Source organism: Lepidochelys olivacea (assembly GCF_965140295.1).
Source record: "Lepidochelys olivacea isolate rLepOli2 genome assembly, chromosome: 9".
Classification (NCBI taxonomy): Eukaryota; Metazoa; Chordata; order Testudines; family Cheloniidae; genus Lepidochelys; species Lepidochelys olivacea.
The window spans coordinates 98,630,829-98,641,890 of record NC_140419.1 but is presented as its reverse complement, the minus strand read 5'-3'; the positions used below and the strand labels follow the sequence as shown (position 1 = coordinate 98,641,890).

The 11,062-nt window shown below is 45.2% G+C and overlaps 1 protein-coding gene across 6 annotated transcripts in view; it reads left to right on the top strand.

Moving 5' to 3' along the window:
- The first annotated feature begins 3,148 nt into the window (after positions 1-3,148).
- Positions 3,149-11,062, top strand: part of LOC311526700 (integrator complex subunit 6-like) — a 53,226-nt gene continuing 45,312 nt past the window's right edge. For 4 of the 6 annotated variants that reach the window (XR_014713099.1, XR_014713100.1, XR_014713101.1 and 1 more), the window contains exons 1-2: positions 3,419-4,568; positions 4,648-4,725. Coding sequence is in view for 3 of the 6 variants with exons in the window: in XM_084639990.1 (XP_084496116.1) it covers positions 4,458-4,568; positions 4,648-4,725 (189 nt within the window). In the remaining 3 variants the exon portion in view is untranslated. Of the gene's footprint in view, positions 4,569-4,647; positions 4,726-11,062 lie in introns of all 6 variants that reach the window. The other 2 variants (XM_084639992.1, XM_084639991.1) reach the window with 1 other exon arrangement.

The following is an 11,062-nucleotide window of genomic DNA, read 5'->3' as shown; positions in this document are numbered from 1 at the left end:
AGATTGGGAGCATAGAACGTGGACTGAAGGATTTACCTGTCCAGGAACTGGCAGCAAAAGGAGATTTAAATTAGAATATTTCTTCCTGAGTGATCCATCAAATGCTTTTCAAACTCTAATTGCTCATCAGGTGCCAAAGTTGGGTTCCTTTAATGCTCAAGGGTGCATGGCTAGTGCCTTTCAGATCTTTTGATCTTGTTGGTGTTGCTGTCAGATAGAAACTAGCTGAGAACAAAGTATCCTATGAAGCAATACAAAGGTCAAGAAGCAAAGGTTGTTAGAGCTAAAATCTTGTTAGATGTGAAGTTAGGTCAGGACAGGGAATAGAAAAATAAGAGCTTGTCTGCATGGTAAAATGGATCAGATTAAAGCACACTAAATTATTCCGGAATAAAGTGATTTTTATTCTGGAATAGAGTATCCACATACTGCTGTTGTCTCTGTGCACATTAGCAACCATGGCGTCCATTATTTTCAACCATTATCAAAGTCACATCAATCTAAACTAAAATAAGTCTTGCATTTTGCCCCGAGTATTGCTAGACTTCAGAGAGCTCTGGTGGACTCCAGCTGGAACAAATTCCAAAAGCCATAGCTCTCATCTGAGAGCGCATTGCCTGCCACCATTCCTGGAAATATCAACCTCAGAAACTGAAAGCAAGATACTTCTGTCTCGACCTTTAACTGCTGTGATGAGGAAGGGTGGGAAAGGACTCTGAGATAACTGGGTTCCTGTCCACTCCAAGTCAAAGGAATCATGGGAGAGTTATGTGTTTGTAGTATCTTTTAGCCTCTTACATGGCCTAATGGATCATTGCAGATACAGAACCTTTGACCACTAGGTTGTTAGTTTGAATTGCTCCAGCTCATCTGTGATCAAAGATTACCATCTGTTCTGATCTGATCGCTATTCATTGGTGTGAGCAATTACTATGGGGTCACAGACAAGTTCTTGGTGGATGCATGTGTACATCGCAGTTGGTGTTAGCTGACATCTTCTAGAGAAGGACTGAATCAAGACTAAAGTGCCCTTTTCATACCTAGAATTTGTCCTTGTAGGGTCAAGGCTGAGACATGTTAGCAGGGAACTGTGGGAAAGTATGCACTACTTGTGTTGTACCTTGCCTGGATAATTTGGGATTCAAATTCTAATTCTATCAATCTGGCTCCATTCATGTGCACTAAATTTGCTTTAAAATATTTCACCCCCTTCAGTGTTTTCATCATAATTGCTAAAATTCAGAAGCCCTAATGACAGATGTACTTCTATTGCACAGATGTGACTATTGGGTCAGGCTCTTGAAAATGGAGCAGCCAAGTCACACGTTTGAATGTAACTTTGTTTTTTTGTTTTCATCATACAAGCTTTTTAAATGGTTCTCTCCCTTTATAGTCCATGACTGTTAAATAATTTGCTAAATTATGTGTAAAATATAAATACAGAAATTAAGCTAGTTATTAAAAAGGTATGGGGGGGACTTTTATAAAATCAGTATAGAGACAGGAATAACATTTACCAGTTTTAGGTTCAAAATGTAGATCTTGTGTGTGTGAAGGGATGAAGAGAGTATTTACAATACCTAGCAGGCCAAATTCATCCCTGAATTCAATGGAGTTACACCAGAGATGATTCTGATCAGTAGGAGTAGAAGTATATTCATGAACAATTTTTGTCTTTACTTTCAATTAAAAACGTTTTGGAAGGGATTTTAACTCCCCTCTCCCATGCTGTCAGTGTTGGTGAAAGGGAACATTATTGATCAAATACATCAGAAAAGTCAACTGAAATGGACTAGAAACAGAGAAACTGACTGATCTATTTTAATTGTTCAGGCTGCATAATGTGCAAATAGGTTTCAGAGTAGCAGCCGTGTTAGTCTGTATTCGCAAAAAGAAAAGGAGTACTAGTGGCACCTTAGAGACTAACCAATTTATCTGAGCATATAGCTCACGAAAGCTTATGCTCAGATAAATTGGTTAGTCTCTAAGGTGCCACTAGTACTCCTTTTTTTAATGTGCAAATAGTAAGGGGACGTATATTGTGACATTAATATTTATCTCTAAAAATTGTTTCCATTCAGTGGAAAGTGTTATTAATAACTGAATTATCTCTTTAAAAGGCGATTGTTGACAGTACCTCTTTGCAAAAAAATACTAAACACTTACTAGTGGGCATAGTACTACGTAGCTTCTTTGGCTTCGTTGTGGAAGCTATGCATGCTAGTTAGCACTACACTGGTAGTAGGTATATGGCAGCACCAGGGTTTGAACTACTGATAAGTTCAAATCAGGGGACTGCATGCACAGGGGTCCACCTGTGCAGAGCTTATTGCAGAATTGAGGCCTCAGTAGCATTTTTCCCTTTCTTTGATCCAGAGCATTTCATCCTTTCTCCTGCAGATGGAGGTTTTTTCCTTCCTTTTAATTGCATCTCCTTGCTTTTTGGTATCATTAGTTGCCACTTGCATGCATAAATTCAGTACATGCAGTAACTGTGGCAACTTTTGGTAGCCTAGATGAACATTATACTACAAATAACAAACAGTAACAAATGGAAGGGGTAAGGGATTCAGGACTCTTTAAAGTTTTTAGAGTCCAGAAATCCAGTGGCCCTGAAATCCAGTGCTTAGTTCAACTGCTGTGGTCATGTTAATGGGCCAGCACACAGTTAATGACCTTAATTTGGAGCCAGGGTCTGGCTTCTTTACTACACCAACAGAAGAGAGTGATTGAAACCAAGATGAATTCTAGCAGGGCAGAAGGGTTCACTGGGTTATTGGAAGGTTGGCATAATAGCCTTCTATAACCACTCTCATGCAATGCAGGGGTGGGCCAGAGCATTCTGCATCCTTGCTCTTCTGGACTCTCTGGTGGCTTGATAGGGAGAAGTTTGTAGGTAGCATAAGTAACACCAGCAGCCAGGTCCAGAATCAGAGACGTGTAAAGGTTGCTTAAAGACCCTCAGCTCAGAATTGGGGCCAGAGTTTGTATATTGTCTTTTAAAAGTTTGAGATGACACTCTGACTCCATATATTATTTCTATTTTCTTACAAGTAAATTGAACAATTTTCCAAATTAACGATAATTTCCTTTATCTTGGAGGACTTTAAATAGGATTAAGTTTTTAATTGTAAGAGGCTGGGAAGTTGTGTTTTTCTTTGAAGGTGCTGTTAATGTGTTCTTGTAAAGTGCTCTGTGCCGTTCTATCCAATATCTAGTCATCCCAGCAGCAGTAGATCTAAAGTTGAGAGGTGATTTTGCCTCTATAGGGCATTGGTGAGATCAATACTGGAACACTGTTCAGTTCTGGTGTCTGTTTTTAAAAGGATGTTCTATAGTTGGAGAAGGTACAGAAAGTGTCACAAAAATGATTTGAGGGCTAGAGAAAATGCCTTAGAGTGAGAGCCTTAAAGAGCTTGATCTGTTTAGTTTATGGAAAAGAAGATTGACAAGTCACTAGATTAGAGTCTCTTAAGTACCTTCACAGGGAGAAAATACCAGATATTCAGGGCTCTTTACTCTAGCAGAGAAAGACACATAACAAGAAGCAGTATCTGAAAGCTGAAGCCAGACATCCAAATTAGATTATCATATTCTTAACATTCAGGATAATTAACCATTGGGACAAACTATTAAGGGAAGCGATAGATTCTCCCTCTCTTGCCGTCTTCCTCGGAAGACTCATGCCTTTCTGGAAGGCATGCTTTAGGCAAACACGAGTTACGCTCCAGCGAGCACACAAGTTATTGGGCTCTGGTGCAATGTAATGGCCTGGGCTCTGCCTGTCAGGCTAGGTGATCCAAGGGTCCTTTCCGGCCTTAAGCGCCGTGAATCTAAACTGCTGCTGGGAATGCACGTAATTCCGCCGCCCCCCCGGGAAATGCTGGAGGCAGCCTGCGCCGAGAGAGCCCGCGTGGGAGACCAGGCTGAGCGTGGGGGCCTGGGCAAGGAACCGGCTTTGCCAGGGACGGCAGGTAGGACTCCTGCTGCCTGTGGCCGGCCCCGGGCAGGCGCCAGGAGAGGCGCGCCTTGGCCTGGGAGCCCGGCATGGCCCACGGCGCAGCTCCCCGCTTTGCGGCCGCTCGCCGGGGCAACGCGGGGCCGGACCGGCAGGGACGTTCCCAGCGCAGCCCGCCCGCGCGCCGGCGACGGCCCCTTCCTCCGCCCGGCCCGGCGCCGCCCCCCGCAACCAAGCCCGCCCCTGCCAGGGGGGGGGGCCTCGCCCCAGCAGCTCCCCCTGCTCATGAATATGCAAACGACGGTACAATGGCCAGCCAATGGCGTGCGGGCTGGTCACATGGTGCCGCCGGAGGCTGAGGGGAGAGAAGTTGGGTCTCAGTGAAGCCAGGCAGCTCAGGCGGCGGCCACGGGCTGCGAGCGCTCGGGCTGCAGGCGGCGGGGGAGGCTGAGCCGCTCCCCCCGCGGGGCGCCCGGCCGGCCGGGGCGCTGCCGGGACCATGCCGATCCTCCTCTTCCTCATAGACACGTCGGCCTCCATGAACCAGCGGGCGCACCTGGGCACCAGCTACCTGGACATCGCCAAGGGCGCCGTGGAGCTCTTCATGAAGGTGAGTGCGGGCCGGGCGGGCCGCCTGCCCCGCGCCCCGCGCCCGCCCGTTAACGCCGCCTTCTCTGCTCTCTCCGCAGCTGCGGGCCCGGGACCCGGCCAGCCGCGGGGACAGGTACATGCTGGTCACCTTCGACGAGCCGCCCTACTGCATCAAGGTAACGCCCGCCCCCGCGCGCCCGGCCCGGGGGGCGCAGCCGCCGGCGGCGGCAGCAGCCCGTGAAGATGGCGGACATTTTGCTTTTGTATGGAGGAGCGAGGCTGGCGGAGGGCGCTGCTGAGATGGAGGAGGGGGAGGAGCGTGATTCGCCACCCCGGCGTGGGGCGGGGCCGGGCCGCTGCGCCGCGCGGCTCCGCCCCGCCCCTGCCGCGCCGCCGCCCAGCGCCTCTCCTCGGCCCGACCCCTCGCCAGCCCGGCTGGACCCCGGGGCGGTGGGGGTCTCGCCCCTGAGGACCGGTCCCAGGGGGTCCCGCCCCGCCCTCTCTCGCCGGGGAGACCGGGGCGGGGCGGGTCTCGTCAGTCCTTCCCCCCTCATGCGCCAGGGCCCTGTTGGACCAGGACAGTGTGGTTCTTGTCTGTCCCTCCTCCTCCTGGGACCCTATAGACGGGGACACCTGGACCCCGCCTCTGCACCAGGATCCCGTGGAACAGGACCGTGTAGGTCCTTTTCCACACACACAGCCCGATAGACCAGGACAGTGTCTCCCGCCTCCCCATGCCCGTGGTGCCGCTGCTCCTCCCTAAGCACTGGGACCCCAGAGACCAGGCTAGTATGGGTCACGGTCCCCCTTGCCCCAGGCGCTGGGATCTAGGGCAGTGAGAGTTCTCTCACTACACCTTGGCTGCTGCTACACAAGGATAGGAGGAAGGGGCTGCTGAAGCTTTTTCTCCTCTCCTCTCCCCCATGATCCCTATCCCCTTCCTTTACTGCCCCCGCTTTCCCCTCCTTTAGTGGAGTTTGCTTCTGCCTCCAGTTCTGCTGCTGTTGCTCGGGAAGCCTAGACGGGAGTGTGCATTTCTACCCCATTGCCGTGCTTCGTGCACAAGGATTAGGGCAAAAGACTTTCTCCCCCCCCCCCCCCCCCTCTCTGCAGCAGCAGGAATGTATGTATTGGAGCAGCATCCTGGAAGCAATCCGTTTCCCTGTACACATGCGGCTTATATTGCAGCACAAAGATTGAGGCAACTGACTATTTCTTCCCCACACTTGCTGCTGCCTTTCTATGCCTCACCTTGGTGTGTCTCCCTCATTAGTTACTGAAGCAACAGACTGGGCCTGTCTCTTCCTCCTCCTCCCACACCTACTGCTAAAGGTGCAGCTCAGGAATTGAAGAGAGACAATGTGGTGCTGCATTGCCATGTGTTGTGACTTACAGCTGTTTAACGTGGGTGTAAAACATTACCATTCTGATTTGATAGTGTTACTCTGCACAGGTGTTTGTGATTACACACGGAAGTGCTGAATTTGACCCAGTGTGTGTGTGTCTTTCTCTTCCCCCATTTTTGCTTTTTCTCAGGATTGAGGCAGGTAGTCCATGGCTGCTGCACCTCAAGAACAATTCAAAAAAATAGGTCACCTTAGTGATATTTCTGTTTGCTTCTCAGACCATGACTTCCAAGTAGCTGAGATGTCCACATGAATGTAATTTTAAATGTCTCATTAAAGCACACCACAAAACTCTTCAGTGTTAGAGAGGTTTTGAAAACTCCTAAAATGGATCCATTGAATGGCTCTGGGCATAGGTATTCCATTAGCGTTCTTTTCTGTTTTAACATGTCAGTAATTACCATTAGTTACCATCTGATTGGCATTAGCCCAGCATAAAGTAGGCAGATGTCCACATAACAAACGCCACCATTGTTGGCAGTCCCAGCAGAGAAGCTAAGAATGGATGGTCTCTGCAGGTGATGGCCAAAGCATGTAGGTGGGACGTGGGTGTGCTTGTGTTGATGCCGTGTGCGTTGCAGTGCTTCTGTGGAAAGAGAAATTTATTTCTGGGGCCATGGATCTTCCGCCTTTAACCAGCACTAAATTCACACACTTGAAATGCAGTCTGCTCTCTGAAATGCTGATAACACTTTCATAGGTCAGCATTTATTTTGTGTTTACTACTCCACACCTATCCTCCCCCCTCTCAAAAGGGATCATTTTGTTGTCTCTGCATTCATGAAGATCTATCTTGAGCTCTGGGTTAAAATCTCCTAATTTCTGGCAAAGAAATGTTAGCTGGCATTCTAATCTGACAACACTGGAAGGTTTTCTGCAGCACGGTTTGAAATATATTTCCCTCCTGTTCTCCACTCAGGACTAAATACAGCGCGCCTAGTCTTTGTCATGGCAGTCTTAGCTGTGAGAACACACTTTCCTGTTTTTGTTATATTGCACACAACATGATGTAAGGAAAACATTTATGGTTTTCCAGTGTCAATGCATCTACTTGTAACTCTGTGTAATAGGAATACTATATAGGCTATTATCACATGCCATGCAAGTCTCACTAAAGAAAATTCCTATGTTTGGAGTATTGTACCAATGAGTAGTGCTTTTCTACATACTACTAATGTTGGTACATAGCAATTGAAATACATGGGAACTGATGTGTTTTGTCCATAGTGTTGTGTGGCACACAGTGCATCATTTAAAACAAAAATAACATGAATTGGGTACTTCATGTGAACAATAGTTACTTTCTGAAGCTTGGTAAGATATTCCTTTTCTTCTCTCTTAAGAATAAGCAGGCTTAGCCTGCAAATATTTTTTCATAATTCAGTAGTTTGCATATCATCAAAAGCATATGGAACATGATTGTATCCTGTATTGTAAATATGAAATAGTATTTAAATGGAAAATATCTAAGGACTTAGATCAAGTCTGTTTTCCTCTATCTCTAGTTCAAAAGTAGCCAAGCAGATTTGTATGTGTTACAAAATAAAAACTTTGCAAAGGAAATACTAATATCAAACGACAACAATAATGGTGGATATGCCAAGACCTTTTTTCTGGGTTGGGGAAGGAGAAAGTAACATTAAGAATGAAAATGTAAGATTACAAAATATATTCCAATATCTGTGCAGCAGCAGCTAATTTCCCTTGTCAACTGCTTTGCTCTCTTGTTTGTATCATTTATTGAGAGGGAATCACAATCTTGTTTGGTAACTTTAGGAAATACGCTGGACCCTCGCTAGAATGTGGGATTTGGGATCCATGCCCAGTACAGTGTTAACATGAGGACCGCATTAAAATGATATGCAATTAAAGTAATTAAATTTGGGATCCATGGCTGTGACCGCATTATATGCGAATTCGTGCTATATAGATGCGCATTCTAGCGAGGGTCCGGTGTAGTTTTTTAGCCCTTGCCATCAAGCGTTCCTTTGGTTGCAGGGGGGGCTGTGACTTCAGTGTAACTTATAGCCCTATAATTATTTTACTTTAAATCCACTGCCTTACTTGACCACTGCTAACGGAGGGTGCCCTATATAAAACAATGCTGTCACGGTCTATAATGTTTATACTAGCGAAGGCTTGCTGGTAGGCAGAAGAGGTCACCTGCTGAAATCAGTGGAACTTACTCTCTTTTCCATACCCCATGTGTTGTACGGAAAGCAATGCATAGTAAAGATGATTAAATATGATCTAAAATCTGTAGGGTTAAATAAAGACCAACATACTACATTTTTTTAATCAATTTTTTTTGGTATCTAGAGATGCATAAAACTGCACCTAAAATATCTTTTGTCAATGGACTTCGTGCAGAACCCACTGGAGTCTATGGAAAAACGCCCCTGACTTGGGCTTTGGATCAGGTCCTTTGTTAGGTTTTCTCTTGGTAGATGGCAAGTTATTTATTTTGAGGACGATCTAGGAAGCTTTATTTTTAGTACTTCAAAAATTACAACTTTTTTTTAAGAAAAGCACTAATTTCCAGATTAAAATACTTTGAGATGTTAAATGAGTTTGCTGATATGCTACTAGACAGAGGCTGGTAGCTATGCAGAGACAATAGTGCAAGTTACTTTGATTCTGATTTACTGTGTCATGTCCAGGAGTTGCTTACACTTAATTTGAGGTATTGCAGGAATCTCTCACTCCTGTCACACTCTTAATTCCCGTTTGAGAGAATGGCATGTTTGTTTTTGGTTCCTACTTGTAGATCTCCCCACTGTCTTAAGCAGGCACAACTGATTGAAGCTGTCATTTTAATCAGTTTTGCTTGGCTGTTACTGATCTGACGATGCTATGTGGAGCACCAAAAATTTCTTCTGGAAGGGGATGAGGAGAGAAATTTCCTCCTGCATCCCCAGCAACTGTTACTCTTGCCATTTTCCCTGATGGCATAGAAAACCGAGCTGAATATTGGTGTAAAGATAAGCATATATGGCTACAGATGTAGGTTCTGCGGGATGCTGAGATCTCCAAGTTATTCAGTCTTGCAATCCCTGGGCATATGTATAGACTTGTTTTGTTTCCTTTCTTAGGAAGACTGGTCATCTCTTAATTTATTTGCTGCTTTTTCACTAATAATATAAAATCTCATTTTGTCAATCACCTATTCTACAGTTTGTGAAACAGTCCCAAATTACTTTTGCGGCCTGTGCTCTGGGTAACTATTCAATCTCATGATGAAGTACTAGTACAGTCTTATCCAGACTAACTGGTTTCATGAACTCTCTTACACACTTGTGACTGATATGATTTCAGTGGGGCAGGTGACAGTGAGATGGCCTTCCCTTGGTTCTTGGCGGTGTTCTATATGGCATTTTTCCCAGAAATGGTGATTTTTGTTTTAGGTCATGAGACCTTGTTTTAACATGAACTGCTCCATAAATGATCTGCTCACAAATCCGAGTATTGGAACTATTTACAATTAATTTACTTCAGGGACTAGGATTAGGAGTTCTGTATTCCTGTTTGTATGGTCACATAGTGTATTACCTTCAGTTGGTGATCCAATGGGTTGGGCCCGTAGTTGGTTTCCTGAGACCTAGTGCAGTAATATGTAAATGTGATTTTGGAGCTGTTGCTAAACTAACTCAGAGTTCTAACTACAGTACATATTAATGAAGTTTACTGCCCCACAAAACTCTTCTACACAATGTATTCAATTAACATTTCTGTATCAACGCCTACTGTATAAACACATGAAATATGGGGGAGTTATGGAAGAAAGTGCCAAAATTTGTAGGAGAAACAGAGAAATGGGGGTCAAAGTGAGAATTTTTGGGAAGGCATGGGAACATACAGAAAATTGGATAAATAGTGGGGAAAGATCTGTGAAGCGCCCTGTAGGTATCTGCATGGAGCGTGAATCTGATGTACTAAAAAATAGGGATCTCTATGTGTTGGTAGTTGAAGGGTAGGGAACAGAATGAGAGGGAAGGAAGATTACTTCAACTGTGTTTTGAATGAACTAGATGAGGAATTGTGGATCTTGGAGTCAAGAAAAGAGTAGTGTGCAATAGTCATGACTAGAGATCGGTGCATAGACAAGAATTTGAGCTATCTTGATAGACAGAAAAGGAAGGATCTTGGAAATGTATAGGAAGAATTGACAAGACTTGCTAGCCCAGAGCTCTAACTAGCGCCTGTTGCTCCTCTTCCTCTCCTGCTCTGACTGCAGGCCTTGTAACCTTTAGATGATCTCTCCAGTCTTGGAGGATGGTGACTTCTATGACTAGACTTTTTGGGTCTCTCACTGGTAACCTCTTCTGACTTTCTGAAACCATTATGTGAGGGTCTGTAACCTTTGTCAAGTTGGCTGCGTTTGTTGGCTGAAGGTGGTAGAAATTTCTGGAAGGCTCCTATGTAAGTGTCCACTTAAGGGTACTGAAATAATACCTAGCAGCTCGGTTACTTTTTAGGGAAGCTGGTGAGGCTTGGGATTAGTTTCTCTATTGTCAGTAGTCTGTCTTTTGATATGAAGTCTGAATACTTAATGATGTTAAACAAATCAGATTTTCTCTTTGTTCATCATGAAATGGTTGCTGCGTGAAGGCAGTGGGCACTACCATGACCTACGTGGCTCTCTGTGACGGAGAGTAACTGAGTGTACTCTGGTGCAGGCAGAGATCTGGGGTCTCTTTGTATAACTTTGGAGGTAGAGAATTCAGAGTCATTGGGTCAGAGAACTTGCTCTGCCTCTGTTATGAAAACTGTTAGGTCTTGAGGTGGACAGTAGTAAGAAAGCTGTTCCAGATGGCAGGTGCTGCATTTTATAAAGGCTCTCATGTTGGCAATGGCCAACTCATGGAGAGTCGAAAGAGGCTTGTGCAGAGGGCAACAAAGAGAATCCATTTGGATAGGCTGTAGCAAATCCATAGGCTTTTAATTTGAGGTAACTTGAACAGTATCTTGCACTGAATGGGGTTGTGTGAGGCTGGAAGTGAAATAGTTATGCTTTTCTGTGTATGTAAGAAATCTGGCAGAAGCATTCTGCTCACGTGGGCACCTGGAGCTCTGATTTAGAGCCATGGAGAAAGAAATTCCAGTAGTC